General features: G+C 42.0%; 1 protein-coding gene across 6 annotated transcripts in view; it reads left to right on the plus strand.

Moving 5' to 3' along the window:
• Positions 1-18563, plus strand: part of cntrl (centriolin) — a 79261-nt gene that overhangs the window by 13898 nt on the left and 46800 nt on the right. For all 6 annotated transcript variants that reach the window (XM_045225819.1, XM_045225816.1, XM_045225813.1 and 3 more), the window contains 6 exons: positions 1312-1498; positions 1796-1989; positions 7910-8029; positions 8977-9166; positions 9401-9510; positions 12984-13178. In XM_045225819.1, the coding sequence (XP_045081754.1) occupies positions 1312-1498; positions 1796-1989; positions 7910-8029; positions 8977-9166; positions 9401-9510; positions 12984-13178 (996 nt within the window). The remainder of the gene's footprint in view (positions 1-1311; positions 1499-1795; positions 1990-7909; positions 8030-8976; positions 9167-9400; positions 9511-12983; positions 13179-18563) is intronic.

The raw sequence follows: 18563 nt of genomic DNA on the forward strand, positions 1-18563 counted from the left end.
CGAAACCTGAAGGATCTGGAGAAGGTCTGTATGGAGGAGTGGGCCAAAATCCCTGCTGCAGTGTGTGCAAACCTGGTCAAGACCTACAGGAAACGTATGATCTCTGTAATTGCAAACAGGTTTTTGTACCAAATATTAAGTTCTGCTTTTCTGATGTATCAAATACTTATGTCATCCAATAAAATGCAAATTAATTACTTAAAAATCATACAATATGATTTTCTGGATTTTTGTTTTAGATTCCGTCTCTCACAGTTGAAGTGTACCTATGATAAAAATTACAGACCTCTACATGCTTTGTAAGTAGGAAAACCTGCAAAATCGGCAGTGTATCAAATACTTGTTCTCCCCACTGTATGTAGTCTGACAAAATCACAATTTTAGTAGTTCTTCAAAGTAAATAAAGCATACTTTTATGACTGCTGAATACCAGCTATCAATCACTTATCATGTATTTTCAGGTAGAGATACCTCGCAAAGAAACTGCTCTCTGTGTATCCCCTCTTGATCTTGCATTCTTCTGTCTCAGGCGTAAAAGAAACACAGACCGGACAAGTTTAGCCGCGCAATGGATTATGGTCATTGTTGTTAGTTTAGCGCAGAAAATGTGATAATTTTGTAGAACATTGGCCTGTTGGAAACTACAACTCCCTACTACATCGCACAGTCCGGGCATGATCTGATTTATCTGTTGAGAAACTGCAACGCAATGTGCACATTGAGGTCACAGAAAAAAACAGAAAGAAATGGAATTCAAATAATTGAACCGACGTTGGTCAATTATTTGTTTAAAACCCAAGACATAACCGACATTTCGGTTAATCGCTCAGCCATAGCTGTTGGTAAAGACCTGAAATTTCATCCTGTTTTAGTGGGATGGAGTTTTGGGCAAAAATGTGTTAATAGACATATTTTAGGCCAAACAAGTGGTAAATTAGGCCACATAGGTGGTACGTTAGTTAATAGACCAATAAGAAAGAGTTCCAAACAGGTCTGCCAATAACAGCTAATCTTCAGTTTTCCCCTCCCCACTCAGACCACTCTGAAAATCCTAGCAAATTTGTTACTTGAGAATTTGTCTTTGCTAAGAAGCTATTTTTGTTTCTTTTTAACCATTTTTATTGGAAACAATCGCAGTCAGGTATTTTAATTGTTACTTAGAAATAATTTGATATTGAGATGATAACTGCTGCTTTGGACCTATAAGATAGTACTTTATTAATCCCCAAAGGGGAAATTTGATTGCACTAGCCAATGCATATTGACACCAATACATTCTTGTCTTTCTCTTCATACCCGGGGCTGCTGCAGCTGCAGGAGCTGTCCAGACTAAAGCCTCTGAAAAACCTAACAGAGCTGACTGTGGCAGAGAACCCTATAGCCAATCTCCCCCATTACCGTCTCTTCCTGGTTTTCCACCTGAGGTCACTTGAGATGCTGGACGGACAGCCTATCAGCCAGGAAGAGAGAGAGCAGGCCCACCAGCGGTTTCAAATGGGTACATTACAGAGTTGCACAATCCCTGCTTAAAATCCTGAAAGGGTCTCATGACTAGATGAGCATTTTGTATATTTTAGAAAGCTGGTGTGTATTCATTAGTGCAAACCGTAGAAAATGTTTTGCAACAGGGTAAAATCTGAGCCTTTCTTATTGGACAAATTCAGCTTAGTCCCTCCCCATTTTGGCCCGTTTGCTTCTGTTAGGTTCCTAGTGAATATACAGTACCACACTTAACGTTGTTTTCTAGTTGGCACTGTCATTGAAAATAGCAACTATTTTCCTGCTGTGGTTGCAGAGGAGATTGAGCGTCTGGAGCAGGACCTGGAGTGTCGTGTGGCAGAGATCGGGAGGCTGCAGAGTGAGCAGGCGGTTGCAGTGGAGGAGCTTGAACAGCAGGATGCGCTCATTGACCAACTGCAGCTGAAGAGCCTGCAGGAACAGCACTGTCAGGCCCAGCAGGAGCAGGAGCTGGACACCAAGACAGAGCTGGTGGGCATTTATCTCAACATGCACACACTCAAACACAGACAGACAGAGAGATAGACACACACACACACCAGGGTGTCCGTTAGGAAAATGTGGTGCCGGACAACGTGACCGGTAAGATTTTAATTTACCGGCCATTTGAGAAATTTACCGGACCAATATGCATTGGGTGTGTCTCAATAGGGCGGCTACCCACGGGGCTCAGAATGACAGAAATCGCATTTCGATTATGGTAATTCATCATATAATACCATGCAGCTCCTGTAATGAAGCAGCCAATAAAACGTCATTTTCAAACATTTGCCAAAATACCATTTGTGGGAAAACATCATTCTAAACAACGCACCTGATGCGAGCGGTATATGACAGAGATGAACATCTTCGTTAGAAACTTGGAAGGGGGTGAATCTAAAGATTCAACAACTAGGATGGGTTGCTAATATGACGAGGATTGTGCCTTTTGGCTTCTGGACAACGAAAGAAAGTGGATATGGAACCAATAGAACAGGAGAGAAATGGCATATGAGGAAGTCTTTCATAGGCTCGCGTGGCAAAAGGCCTAGCTGATTATTGAGTTGTGGCTGTCAGTGAAAAGCATCTAAAATATGTTGTTTCATTTTGTGAATTGTTTGCCCTTTGTTTATTTGAATAAATTCCCCATTACATATGTCACCAATAGTAAATGTACCGTTAGTCCCCGTAATTTGGTTACATACGTTTTTGTTAATGCATTGTATTACTAATTAGGCCTAATGTTATTTACCGTTTTCATTCTCGGCGTGGAAACGTTGTTTGCAGAGTTCACAACCTGCTACACTTGTGAGAAACAAGTTTTGGTTTATTTCATAACCATAATTTACCACTTGTCAATTTTTTCATTGTCTTTTGTTTGGAGAGCTCCATGTGAGCAATGTTCATGGGTCTGGTTTCTCGGTCTTGTTAATGTTGAGGGAGCGCGCGCCTGAGCACACATAGAAGTAGCCTACCTGGCCTGCAGCGAATAAATGTACTAAAATGCCCATTTGGGTATGTTTGATTTCTGATTGTCTTATGTCACCACGTCCACCACTAATAAGCTGAGCTTCTCAGTCGTTTTTTCTTCACCTCACACAGTAAGTCATCAAAGTCTGTTTTTTAAATATCCATTGCGAATGATAGCCTAATAATTCCTCACAGTAGGCCTATTTGAAAAATCTTTCCAATAATCTCCCTCTCGGTAATCACCAAGCCTCGGTGTGAAATAGCAAAATATCATCATCTGATGATCCCATATATCCAGTGGAAGCATCATAAAATAGCTTTCCCTTGCGCAAAAACAGCTGTCTGTCCCACGGAAAACTCAGAGGGCCTGGAATAGGCTAGTTGATACAATGTTGCACTTCACTAGCAATAGCTCAAGACAGATAGAAATGCAGGCAGACAGGCTGTAGAGCGATGAATGTGATTCAAAGAACCAAAGAATTTATCATATTTTCTACTGTTTTTATTTGTCGGCTTTATTGATTTTTACTTGGTTGACAATGGGCAGTATGGGGGAAGAAAAAAAAATTTATATATATATATATGCACTCACTAACTGTAAGTCCCTCTGGATAAGAGCGTCTGCTATATGACTAAAATGTAAAATGTAAATGTATAAGCCAATGGCTACATTGGCCATCTCTGCGTTCCATGCGCTCATTTAGGCTAGAGTGAATTTGGAAAGTATTCAGACCCCTTGACTTTTCCCCCATTTTGTTACATTACAGCCTTATTCTAAAATTTATTAAATAAATAAAAATCCTCATCAATCTACACACACTACCCCATAATGACAAAGCGAAAACAGGTTTTTAGAAATCTTTGCAAATGTATTAAAAATAAAAAACATACCTTATTTACATAAGTATTCAGACCCTTTGCTATGAGACTCGAAATGGAGCTCAGGTGCATCCTGTTTCCATTGATCATCCTTGAGATGTTTCTACAGCTTGATTGGAGTCCACCTGTGGTAAATTAAATTGATTGGACATGATTTGGAAAGGCACACACCTGTCTATATAAGGTCCCGCAGTTGACAGCGCATGTCAGAGCAAAAATTAAGACATGCAGTCGAAGGAATTGTCCGTAGAGCGCCGAGACAGGATTGTGTCGAGGCACAGATCTGGTGAAGGGTACAAAAAAAAATCTGCAGCATTGAAGGTCCCCAAGAACACAGTGGCCTCCATCATTCTTAAATGGAAGGAGTTTGGAACCACCAAGACTCTTCCTCGAGCTGGCCGCCCGGCTAAACTGAGCAATCGGGGGAGAAGGGCCTTGGTCAGGGAGGTGACCAAGAACCCCGATGGTTCCTCTGACAGAGCTCCAGACTTCCTCTGGGGAGATGGGAGAACCTTCCAGAAGGACAACCATCTCTGCAGCACTCCACCAATCAAGCCTTTTATGGTACAGTGGCCAGACGGAAGCCACTCCTCAGGAAAAGGCACATGACAGCACACTTGGAGTTTGCCAAAAGGCACCTAAAGGACTCTCAGACCATGAGAAACAAGATTCTCTGGTCTGATGAAACCAAGATTGAACTCTTTGGCCTGAACGCCAAGCGTCACGTCTGGAGGAAACCTGGCACCATCCCTACAGTGAAGCATGGTGGTGGCAGCATCATGCTGTGGGGATGTTTTTCAGCGGCAGGGACTGGGAGACGAGTCCGGATCGAGGGAAAGATGAACGAAGCAAAGTACTGAGAGATCCTTGATGAAAACCTGCTCCAGAGCGCTCAGGACCTCAGACTGGGGCGAAGGTTCACCTTCCAACAGGACAACGACCCTAAGCACACAGCCAAGACAACACAGGAATGGCTTCAGGACAAATCTCTGAATGTCCTTGAGTGGCCTAGCCAGAGCCTGGACTTTAACCCGATTGAACATCTCTGGAGAGACCTGAAAATTGCTGTGCAGCGACGCTCCCCATCCAACCTGACAGAGCTTGAGAGGATCTACAGAGAAGAATGGGAGAAACTCCCCAAATACAGGTGTGCCAAGCTTGTAGCGTCATACCCAACAAGACTCGAGGCTGTAATCGCTGCCAAAGGTGCTTCAACAAAGTACTGAGTAAAGGGTCTGAATACTCATGTAAATGTCATTTCAGTTTTTGTTATTTTTATGAATTTGCAAAAAAATTATAAAAAGCAGTTTTTGCTTTGTCATTATGGGGTATTGTGTGTAGATTGAGGGAATAAAAAATAAAAAAACATTTTAGAATAAGGCTTTAACGTAACAAAATGTGGGAAAAGTCAAGGGGTCTGAATGCTTTCCGAATGCACTGTATATAGCCGCCAATGATCACGGTGTATCAGTGTGTCTGTATGGCAGAGGCTGGTGCTCTCACATTAGTTAAATTTTTTTGTTTGATATTTTTATCATTTTTATTACGATTTTGATGATTAACATCGTGACAATAATTTTGAGAAAACTACATTTTATTTTTGAAATGAAACTGTTTCTAGAAGATGCATATATAACTGGCACGCAGATCGATAATGGTAGGATAAAATGTTAGCTTTCCCAAACTTATAAAATAATTGCCTCTGTGTTTCTATGGTCGGATTTTCAAAGAAGGTAAGACATGCCTCATAATATGATGTAAAATATTCAGGTTTCATACAATTAATTATGTTTTCAAAATGCATACTGCCTCCAGCTCACATTTTAGAGTGGTGGGTGATGTGCTGAAAGCCTGCCTACCTTTTTGTTTTTTCTCCTGGTCAATTTGTCCGGCAACAATTTAATTTATCGGCTTTTCATTTCTTTTATTACACAAAAGCGGCTAAAAGAAATCCTGACACACACACACAAACATACAGATTCTCATAAACAGTACCAGTCAAAAGTTTGGAGACACCTACTCATTCCAGGGTTGTTCTTTATTTTTACTATTTTCTACATTGTAGAATAATAGTGACGACATCAAAACTATGAAAAAACACAAATGGAATCATGTAGTAACCAAAAAAGTGTTAAACAAATCATTATATATTTGAGATTATTATAAATAGCCACCCTTTGCATTGATGACAGCTTTGCACACTCTTGGCATTCTCAAATGATAGTCCCACTAAGCCCAAACCAGATGAGATGGTGTATCGCTGCAGAATGCTGCGGTAGCCATGCTGGTTAAGTGTGCCTTGAATTCTAAATATATCACTGACAGGGTCATCAGCAAAGCACCCCCACACCATCACACCTCCTCCTCCGCGCTTCACAGTGGGAACCGTACATGTGGAGATCATCCATTCACCAACTCTGCGTCTCACAAAGCCACGGCGGTTGGAACCACAAATCTCAGATTTGGACTCCTTACCAAATAACACATTTCCACCGGTCTAATGTCCATTGCTTGTGTTTCTTGGCCCAAGCAGGTCTCTTCTTCTTATTGGTGTCCTTTTAGTAGTGGTTTCTTTGCAGAAATTCGACCATGAAGACCTTATTCACACAGTCCCCTCTGAACTGTTGATGTTGAGATGTCTGTTACTTGAATTCTGTAAAGTATTTATTTGGGCTGCAATTTCTGAGGCTGGTAAATCTAATGAACTTATCCTCTGCAGCAGAGGTAATTCTGGGGCTTTCACACCTGTTAATTGAAATGGATTCCAGGTGACTACCTCATGAAGTTGGTTGAGAGAATGCCAATAGTGTGCAAAGCTGTCATCAAGGCAAACGGTGGCTATTTGAAGAATCTCAAATATATAATATATTTTGATTTGTTTAACACTTTTTTGGTTACTACATGATTCCATATGTGTTATTTCATAGTTTTGATGTCTTCACTATTATTCTACAATGTAAAAATAAAGAAAAACCCTTGAATTTGTAGGTGTGTCCAAACTTGTTACTAGTAGTGTAGGAAGGAGCTCTTTGAACTACGATGCATTTACGTGTCCTCTAACCTCTTCCTTCCTTCCTCTTCATCTTTCTCCCTTGTCTTTCTGTGCCCATATCTATTTTCCCGGCCTCTAGTTTCTCCTTGCACATCAATTCTGTCCCCTTTCCTGAAGGTAGTATTGCATGGTGTGGTATAGTGTGTACAGAATGTGAAGTCTTTTAGTTTTATTGCTCATCGTTCACATGATTTCTTAATGGCCTTCTGTCACTCAACAGTGTACATGACTTGGCTTCGTAAGTCCTGTACCCAGATAGCGTCAAACAAAAAAGTCACTAACCTTTTCAAATGCCTTGGCCAATATTCATAAAGTGTCTCAGAGTAGGAGCGCAGGTCCTCGCTCTCCATTAACTTGTATTCATTATGATATAATAGGCTAAACTGATCTCAGATCAGTACTTCTACTCTTTATGAATACAGGCCATGATCATGTCTTTATCAATTTTTCTCATTTTGCTCTTTGCATGAATTTTCTGTTTTGTTTTCCCACTGCTTCTCGGTCTCTTCAGCCTCCTTCATTGCCTGCTCCTCTACTGGATGCTATTTGTCAGGTACTCTGAAGACACACACACAGATTCCTGTGAACCCAATACCTACTGCTGACCCATGTCCTTGTTTAAATGTCCATGACTCTTCTGTCCATTCAGGTTCTCACTCACAGAGCACTCTCATGTTTGCCAGCATGTTGTTTGTTGTTTTTGTTTGTTTACCTCGTGTTTCAGATTAAATGTAAAGATGATGATAGATGCTGCCTGTTTTATCTAGGTTTGATTTTATATGGTCAAAGCTAGTATAATATACAGGCAGATAGCAGCTGCTTTTAGATAGGCTATTATACTGAGCAGTGACTTACATGGGATTGACCACCATCGTAATGAGCTATATTTCTCGGAAAGTCCAAAATATCGCAATGCATTCCATTCTAATATGCAGTGAGTGTATGCTGCTTTTCTTCAATGTGTTTGTGATATCTGTGTATAATCTCTATACTGTATGGCCATATTGACAGCTGAAACAGAAGACAATGGAGCTGACGCGAGCATGCCAGAAGCAGTATGAGCTGGAGCAGGAGTTAGCCTTTCAGAAGATCGACGCCAAGTTTGAACCATATCCCTATTACCCAGACCATGTGAGTGCATCCATCCAGACCCCTCATGAGCCATCTCTTCATTCAGTTGTTTCCTTAGGTTACGCCGACAATGGCACCCTATTCAAATCAAATCAAATCACATATTATTTGCCACATGTGCCGAATACAACAGGTGTAGACCTTACAGTGAAATGCTTACTTACAAGCCCTTAACCAACAATGCAGTTTTAAGAAATATAAGTGTTAAGTAAAAAATAGATGAGTTAAAAATAACAAATAATTAAAGAGCAGTAGTAAAATGTAGGGAGGCTTTATACAGGGGGTACCGGTACAGGGTCAATGTGCGGGGGCACAGTGCAATTCCCTATGAACTATACACTGAGTGTACAAAACATTAAGGACACCTGCTCTTTCCATGACCTAGACTGACCAGGTGAATCCAGGTGAAAGCTATGATCCCTTATTGATGTCACTTTTTAAATCTGATTTAATCAGTGTAGATGAAGGGGAGGAGACCGGTTAAAGAAAGATTTTTAAGCCTTGAGACATGGATTATGTATGTGTGCCATTCAGAGGGTGAATGGGCATGACAGTGGATTTAAGTACCTTTTGAACAGGGTATGGTAGTAGGGGCTAGACGCACCAGTTTGTGTCAAGAACTGCAACGCTGCTGGGTTTTTCACACTCAATAGTTTCCCGTGTGTATCAAGAATGGTCCATTACCCAAAGGACATCCAGCCAACTTGACACAACTGTGGGAAGCATTGGAGTCAACATGGGCCAGCATCCCTGTGGAACGCTTTCGACACCTTGTTGAGTCCATGCCCAGAGAAATTGAGGCTGTTCTGAGGAAAAAAGTGGGGGGTGCAACTCAATATTAGGAAGGTGTCCTTAATGTTTTGTACACTCAGGAAATAAAATACCATTTCGGATGCACCCTTAAGATCTGCATGAATTCATGATTAATTTCCCCTCTCTCTCACCAGGAGTTGGAGGCAGAGAGCTTGCTGGAGGAAAGCCCTTACATTGGAAAGGCACGGCACAAGAGGAACGCGGTGGCCTCAGATGGCATCCAGAATCATCAGATGGAAACTGCAGGCCACACAGAGACAGACAACCCTAGGCAAGATGCGTCCAAGATCAGCTCCCGAGACTGCAGCCAAGAACAGACTAAAGGTACAGAAGAGGGAAAATGGTGAAGTTCGCCCTACTAGATGCTGATCTTGGGTCAGTTATGCTTTTTTCCATCTAATGGGTAAGGTTAGGATTGGAGGAGGGGAAGCTGATATGGTAACACAACAAGATTTTCCTACTGTCTGCATCACCCTGCCGATGTGAAGTGAACTGACGATGTGAGTGTTAGGTGAGGTGTAGTTAGGTGAGTTCTTGTTTGTGTGACTGTGTCCCCAGCCGAGCAGCGTCTGCAGCAGTTGCACAGGGAGATCGAGGAGGCAGAACAGCATGTCCTCAGGGCCGGTAGAGAGCTTCGCCAGCTGGAAGAGACGCTCTCCCAGAAACAGGTGAGACACCGGCGAAGCTCGGCTCTCCTATTGTCTGTGTCCCAAATGGCACCCTATTTCCTATATAGTGCACTACTTTTGTCAAAATTAGTGCACTTGGTCATTCCATGAAATTAGTCCCTTTTTGGTAGTGTAACTTGGTGATTTTGTTTAATATTTTTTTTACCTAATTTTAACATTCTGTCATGAAGAGCACATGCTCAACTTAATAAAAAACATGTTTTCCCATTTCAAGAAGTTCAATAAAATGTTACTGTAGTAAGTGCCAAATAAAGTGACAGGGTTGACGGTAACATCTCAAATCAGCCATAAATCCCCTTGACGGGGTATGGAAGCTTGTTGTGTGCAACAGGGAAGGGCAATTGAATGAGTAGAACCAGCTCACCTGCTGTTACGCTATGATTTGACTATTAGAGGAATAGTGTCACCATATTAAAAATGTAAAGTCCCCTGTTTAGGGGACCTGCGTGGTTCTGGTACCGGTTCCAACCTTCATCTTTGCTTATAAATTGATCTGTGGACACCGTAGATCGAAATGGCTTGCATTGCACACAGTAGTATGTTTTTATGCGCCTATGTGATGTATGATGTGAAATCTGAAACCACTTGAAGCTGGGATTTCCCTCCTACCATTTAATTCGCTCTTCTGACTTTCCATAAACTCCTGGCTGAACCCTACGTCACAGCCACTGACAAAGCACATGCCTGCAATCTTTACATCGTAGCACAGCAGGAGAGAGTGGTTCCATCCCTATAGCACATTCAGAGATGGATTTATAGCCATTCATCTAAAATAATTCATAGATTTTAAACAAAAAACACTGTGTTATAGATGGACATATATATTAATAGGAGTTGAAAGGGGAGTTCCTAACGAGTTCAGGATGCCATGCTAGAGCTCTGTGTGACGTTCACAGCGATGGGGGCTGATGTTTTGATCAAGAGAGACCTTTAGAAAATATGCACATTTTCTCTTAACACTACACATACAAATATGTATTTTACAGTTATAAGGAAGGTGAAATCTTATAGTTAGTGGTTTTATAATTTCATTATACTATATTTAGAAAACATATAAGTAATTTCAATCCTTATTCATAGTTTTGTTGAATAGGAAATACGTCATAAAATATTTCAGATTTTTGTCTTATTTGTACTGTGTACTAAATCGGTCTTCTTTTAAAAGCGGTTGGATGCGTCTGATTATTCATTAATTATTCAACAGCAGTCGACAAGTTTGATCTGGCTCTGAGGCCTATATTGTGTAAATGTTGTGTCAAATGGACAATGTGCCAATCCTATCCAACCTGGCGTAGTATACATAGATACAGAATATTTTCTTAATTTATAGACTAATCAACGCTGATAAATAGGCTATGGAAATGTTGCGTGTATTTGTTTCTATTTTAATGACTGTCAATTTCATCTTCATACTATCACATAGCTGTCTCTCTCCTCTTCATGCTTTCCTTGTCAATTCATTATCTTATAGCCTACTTTTGGAAAGGTAAGCCTAGGTTTCAAAAAAATACAATTTAAGGAAAGCATAAACATTTGCTCTTGTGTCTGACATACAGTATGCTGTTGGCTTTGATTGACAGGTCCTTTTACGGGGGTGTGCGTGTGTGAGTTCGCTGATTCTCTCTATAGGCCTATATGTCTATTCACAAAGTTTCCTAAAGTAGCCTAGCCTGTCTGGACTCTATCTCTTTAATAGGAATCAAACGCTCCAGTCATGATTTAATCTTGGAAAAGGCCTATTTTCAGTAAAGGCCCTTTCTCATCAAGTCCGCTTTTTTAATTTTTTTAATAATTTTGGAAGAAATGTTTTTATATGGACACGTTTCGTTTATGACGCCGTTCCCAACAATTGCGGAATATCGGCGTGCCACAATCCGTCAATTATTTATTCCAAACAGGTTTGATATTTGCGTCTTTTCGCATGGGAAAATAAGACGTTGACCAATAGAAATTGTTATCTGGGCACTGCCACTGACAGGTCTGTGGGTTCGTTTTTTACGTTTGCAGTGCATCAGTGCAGCAAGGTATCAATTTAGCCAATATGATCACATCACACCAGAGCTAGGCTACATATTATAGGCCTGCCAAAGTGAATCTAGGCGACCATAAAAGACAGAGAAAACAAAATCTGCCCTTATCAATAAGTGGTTGCACAGATTTCGATAAAGCACTCAAATTCAAATGTAGTGTCAACATAACCACCCATTGCTTCACTAAAATGTATCAATGGCTGATCATTAGGCTATGGACAGGTTACATGCATGTGTTTCTATTTTCTAATGGTTGTCAATTTAATCTTCCTGCCTATCACAGCTTTCTCTATATATCCCTCTTAAAACTTTCCTTTCCAATTTATATGATAGGATAAGATTTAGCATTATCCTATGATGTAGACAATTTTTTGAGTAGCTTCAAATTCTTTCTGTAGGATAAGGCAAGTTTTTTATTTTTATATGTTTTTGGGAAAGGACAAATGTGATTTGCTTATGCGTCAGAGTGAGATGCGCTGCAGGTGGCTTTGATTGATGGTTCCTTTTAGGTGGGTGGGTGTGCGTGTATGAATTGACTAGTTATCTATGTCCATTCAGAAAGTTTCCTAAAATAGGCCTAGCCTGTCTGGACTTCATCTCTTTAATCAGATAGAAAAACACTGTCTTGTTGCAGGGTCAGCATGTGCGGAATGACGACGGGTGCCAGTTTTGTTTCCTCTCTTATTAAATGGGGTGCAACTGAATTAAACATAGCCACGCTCCTTTCATGATTCATCCTATAGGATGCATAGCCTATATCCTAATATTTTCAGTAGCATATAATGTTTTCAGTAGTCTATGATTTTTCTCTCATTACGGAGTCCTCTCAAGCCACTTTGAACAACATATTGCCACAGAGAATGACCGCAGCAGCATTGGTGACGTTATGAGAATTATTCGGAAAAGTGGAAGGAAAAACGCATCAGACTTGGTGTGAACGGGTTAGTGCATCAAAATCGAAATCTGTATTGTTTCGGAATTCCTCTCCAGTCTGACATTTCTTAATTTGTATACTAGACTAATATTTATAGGTAATAACTTTTAATAATGAAATGCTACTGAAAATAACAAAGTGTAATGGTAACAGTGAAGTTGCAGGGAAAAGCCACGTGTTTCTTTTTGAGTCTGATATGCGCCAATCCCCCCCCCACCGGTTATGTCGGTGACTGTGTAGATTGGCTAGGCCCTATCCAGAACTTTCTTTTTTAAGAGTGTAATAACAGTATCCAGTAGACCCAGATCTGTTAGGCCTATTATATCAACTCCTCAATACTCCTTGTCACTCATGTCATGCCAAAGAGTTGACATGATTGCACAAACAGATCTGCGACCAGGCTTCAATAACAGCACTGTTCCACATCAACTAGCCTAATCTACTCCCGGACACTTCTAAAAGCCTCTCCTGTCCCATCCTTCATCCAGGTGTCTGAGGCAGAGAAAGAGCAACTAAGGCAGCAGCTTCACAGGAGGATCCAGCAAGTGAGGCAGCTGAGAGACGACGCGGAGGCTCTGGAGGGACAGCTGGAGATGCAGAGAGGGGAAATGAGCCGAGCCCAGGGAGAGCTGGACCACCTCCAGGGCCTACTCGACACACTGGACCCCAGGGACCCTCAGCATGTTAGTACTTTAGATAGCTAGCTACTAGCTCTGGTCCAGGTCGTTAGTGCACATTCCTCCACTAATTGCCTGGACCAGAGCTAGCTATCAGCATCACTTTACACCACCTGCACCACTGACACACTGCAGAGCAACTTATTACATATTGAATACGGCAAACTCGCAGGATACACCACTTTAGAATTTTTTTTTACTAGTCCGTTCAGTTGCATACGCTGTTTTAGTACTTTTCTGAACGAATCCCTAGAGTTGGATACACTGTATTCTGGCACTTTAGCAAGTTTTTATTCATACTGAATACGGCAAACTCACAGGATACACCATTTTAGAACTTTCCTAATCTCTTCAGTTGCATACATTGTCTTAGCACTTTTCTAAAATAGTCCCATCAGTTGGATACACTGTTTTAGCACTTTTCTAAACTAGTCCCTTCAGTTGGAATTGATGCAGCACCTCAATATACAGGGTCGATGTGCAGGGGTATGAGGTAGATATGTACTTATAGGTAGGGATAAAGTTACTAGGCAACGGGATAGATAATAAACAGTAACCGCAGCGAATGTGAGGAGTCAAAAGAGATTAGTGCAAAAAGGGTGAATGCAGATATTCCGGGTAGCTATTGGTTAACTATTTAGCAGTCTTGTAGCTAACCAGAATTTGTGCATCGGTACCGCTTGCCGTGCGGTAGCAGAGAGAACGGTCTATGACTTGGATGACTGGACTCTGACAATTTTTAGGGCCTTCCTCTGACACCGCCTGGTATAGAGGTCCTGGATGGTAGGGAGCTCGGCCGCAGTGATGTACTGGGCCGTATGCACTACCCTCTGTAGCGCTTTGCAGTCGGATGCCAAACAGTTGCCATACCAAGCGGTGATGCAGCTAGTCAAGATGCTCTCAAGGGTGCAGCTGTATAACGTTTTGAGGATTTGAGGGCCAATGCCAAATCTTTTCAGCCTCCTGAGGGGGAAGAGGCGTTGTCGTGCACTCTTCACGTCTGTGTTGTGTGTGTGTGGACCATGATACTTCCTTAGTGATGTGGGCACCAAGGAACATGAAGCTCTCGACCTGTTCCACAACAGCCCCGTCGATGTGAGTGGGGGCATGTTCGGCCCTCCGTTTCCTGTAGTCCATGATCAGCTCCTTTGTCTTGCTGACGTTGATGGAGAAGTTGTTGTCCTGGCACCACACTACCAGGTCTCTGACCTCCTCCCTGTAGGCTGTCTCATCATCGTTGGTGATCAGGCCTACCATCGTCGTGTCGTCTGCAAACTTAATGATGGTGTTGGAGTCGTGCCCGGCCACGCAGTAGTGCGTTAACAGGGAGTGCAGTAGGGGACTAAGCACGTACCCCTGGGAGGCCCCCTTGTTGAGGGTCAGCGTGGTGAATGTGTTCTTGCCTACCCTCACCACCTGGGCGCGGCCCGTCAGGAAGTCCAGGAACCAGTTGCAGATGGAGGTGTTTAATCTCAGGGTCCTTAGCTTATATATATATATATATATATACACAGTGAGGGGAAATAAGTATTTGATCCCCTGCTGATTTTGTAAGTTTGCCCATTGACAAAGACATGATCAGTCTATAATTTTCATGGTAGGTTTATTTGAACAGTGAGAGACAGAATAACAACAATCCAGAAAAACGCATGTCAAAAATGTTATAAATTGATTTGCATTTTAATGAGGGAAATAAGTATTTGACCCCTCTGCAAAACATGACTTAATACTTGGTGGCAAAACCCTTGTTGGCAATCACAGATGTCAGACGTTTCTTGTAGTTGGCCACCAGGTTTGCACACATCTCAGGAGGGATTTTGTCCCACTCCTCTTTGCAGATATTCTCCAAGTCATTAAGGTTTCGAGGCTGACGTTTGGCAACTCGAACCTTCAGCTCCCTCCACAGATTTTCTATGGGATTAAGGTCTGGAGACTGGCTAGGCCACTCCAGGACCTTAATGTGCTTCTTCTTGAGCCACTCCTTTGTTGCCTTGGCCGTTTGTTTTGGGTCATTGTCATGCTGGAATACCCATCCATGACCCATTTTCAATGCCCTGGCTGAGGGAAGGAGGTTCTCACCCAAGATTTGACGGTACATGGCCCCGTCCATCGTCCCTTTGATGCGGTGAAGTTGTCTTGTCCCCTTAGCAGAAAAACACCCCCAAAGCATAATGTTTCCACCTCCATGTTTGACGGTGGGGATGGTGTTCTTGGGGTCATAGGCAGCATTCCTCCTCCTCCAAACACGGCGAGTTGAGTTGATACCAAAGAACTCGATTTTGGTCTCATCTGACCACAACACTTTCACCCAGTTCTCCTCTGAATCATTCAGATGTTCATTGGCAAACTTCAGACGGGCATGTATATGTGCTTTCTTGAGCAGGGGGACCTTGCGGGCGCTGCAGGATTTCAGTCCTTCACGGCGTAGTGTTACATTTACATTTGAGTCATTTAGCAAAGACACTCTTACCAATTGTTTTCTTGGTGACTATGGTCGCAGCTGCCTTGAGATCATTGACAAGATCCTCCCGTGTAGTTCTGGGCTGATTCCTCACCGTTCTCATGATCATTGCAACTCCACGAGGTGAGATCTTGCATGGAGCCCCAGGCCGAGGGAGATTGACAGTTCTTTTGTGTTTCTTCCATTTGCGAATAACTGTTATCACCTTCTCATCAAGCTGCTTGGCGATGGTCTTGTAGCCCATTCCAGCCTTTTGTAGGTCTACAATCTTGTCCCTGACATCCTTGGAGAGCTCTTTGGTCTTGGCCATGGTGGAGAGTTTGGAATCTGATTGATTGCTTCTGTGGACAGGTGTCTTTTACACAGGTAACAAGCTGAGATTAGGAGCACTCCCTTTAAGAGTGTGCTCCTAATCTCAGCTCGTTACCTGTATAAAAGGCACCTGGGAGCCAGAAATCTTTCTGATTGAGAGGGGGTCAAATACTTATTTCCCTCATTTAAAATGCAAATCAATTTCTAACATTTTTGACATGCGTTTTTCTGGATTTTTGTTGTAATTCTGTCTCTCACTGTTCAAATAAACCTACCATTAAAATTATAGACTAATCATTTCTTTGTCAGTGGGCAAACGTACAAAATCAGCAGGGGATCAAATACTTTTTTCCCTCACTGTACGTACGGTCACTGTAGGGGCAACGTCGTTGATGCACTTATTAATGAAGCTGGTGACTGATGTGGTAAACTCCTCAATGCCATCAGATGAATCCCGGAACATATTCCAGTCTGTCCTAGCGAAACAGTCCTGTAGTTTAGCATCTGCTTCATCGGACCACTTCCGTATTGAGTGCATTCTGTTTTTTCTTGTAAGCAGGAATCAGGAGGATAGACTTATGGTCAGATTTGCCAAATGTAGGGAGAGCTTTGTATGCGTCTCTGTGTGTGGAGTAAAGGTGATCTAGAGTTTTTCGCCTCCGGTTGCACATGCTGGTAGATATGAGAGAAAACGGATTTCAGTTTTCCTGTATTAAAGTCACTGGCCACTAGGAGCACCGCCTCTGGGTGAGCATTTTCTTGTTTGCTTATGGTCCTATACAGCTCATTGAGTGCGGTCCTAGTGCCAGCATTGGTTTGTGGTGGTACTATAGACCAGTGGTTCCCAAACTGTGCGCCCCCAGGGGTCGGCAGGGGTGGCACAGGGGTCCGGCTTTAAACGTACTCTTGAAAGTTGTAATAGTTGAATGCACAAGGTGCAATTTCGAAATTGGGTAGCGCATCATCAGTTCCTCTCGTCATGTTAGTCATTGCATATCTCAGAGAGCTATTTATAACTTGTCAGAAATGTCCAGATCAACTAGCCCATGTCAGCTAACGTTTTTTTATTTCGTTTTTTTAGCCCATAGATATTGTTGTAATTATTTTGTCACTCAAATAGCACAAATACACATTAGACATGGCAAAATGTATAGAATTGCATGAAAATTTGCTTTAAAACTGCAACCCAAAAAATTGCGCCCCATGACAAAATGTGTAAAATTGCAGGAAATAAGCTTTAAACCTGCAAAAATTCTCTCCAACAACAAGAGGGGTGTGAACAGTTTGTTTAATGAGTGCTTGTGTCCATAGATATAGACATGGGGCGGGGGATGTTCCCCAATGCTGGAAGGGGGACCCCGGGTGAAAGAGTTTGGGAACCCCTGCTATAGACAGCTACGGAAAATATAGATGAAAACTCTCTTGGTAAATAGTATGGTCTACAGCTTATTATGAGGTATTCTAACTCAGGCGAGCAGAACCTCGAGACTTGCTTAATATTAGAGATTGCGCGCCAGTTGTTTGTAAGAGACACCCACCCCCTCCTCTGAGCTTCCCAGACGCAGCCATTCTGTCCTGCTGATGTATAGAAAAACCATCTCGATTTATATTTACCATGTCGTTGTTCAGCCACGACTCTGAGTAACATAGGATATTACAGTTCTTCAAATCACGTTGATAGGATAGTCTCAAACGGAGCTCATCCAGTTTATTCTCCAGTGATTGCACTTTTGCCAATAGAACGGAAGGTAGAGGCAATTTATCCACTCTCCGACGTAGTCTCGTCAGGTATCTATAGCGTCGTCCCCTCATTCAAGTGTCAGGGATTTGGGCCTGGTTCGCGATAATCAATATGTCTTTTGCCTCTGACTCATTGAAGTAGAAGTCCTCGTCCAAATGGAGGTTAGTGATAGCTGTTCTGATGTCCGGTAGCTCTTTTAGGTCATAGGAAACGATGGCGGAAACATTATGTAAATTTTTTTAAAACAATTATTAGGGCATGAAAAAACACAAAATGGCACAATTGGTCAGGAGCCCATAAACGGCCTCCGTTCCCTCCAGCGCCATTTATTCATTACTCTGATAATTCATACTCTGTAATATATATTCGATTTACACCATCAACAAAAAAATATGTGTATTTTAGCAGACGCTCTTAGCAGACACTTTTATCAAGAGCAACTTACAGTTAATGCATTCATCTCAAGATAGCTTGGTGAGACAACCACATTTCTCAGTCATAGGAAGTTGTTACCAGTGAACCGAGTATGGGCAGAGGCAGGGTCTTTTCCTTTATACCCAAAACACAACAGCCCTTTGTTTGTGTCTTTATAACGCCTCCTGGGCAGGCAGACAGTCTCATACTCATTGTTTTGTTTTAGGTCGAGGCTGCACAACCTGCTTCCCAAGAGAAATAACATTAGCTAATTGGCAGGTCACGGTAACATCCAGATGGTGACATCCAGAAGGTTTGACCAATATTACAAGTTATTTCTTGCTTGCATAACCTACATGAAACATTTAGCCCTGTTTACACATTACATTGGAAATGAATGTGTTTTAAACTTTCAACCACAGTTAGCATAACACTTTAGGGATATTATCTTGCAGAAAAACGA

This window comes from Coregonus clupeaformis, chromosome 16 (genome assembly GCF_020615455.1).
Source record: "Coregonus clupeaformis isolate EN_2021a chromosome 16, ASM2061545v1, whole genome shotgun sequence".
Lineage (NCBI taxonomy): Eukaryota > Metazoa > Chordata > Actinopteri > Salmoniformes > Salmonidae > Coregonus > Coregonus clupeaformis.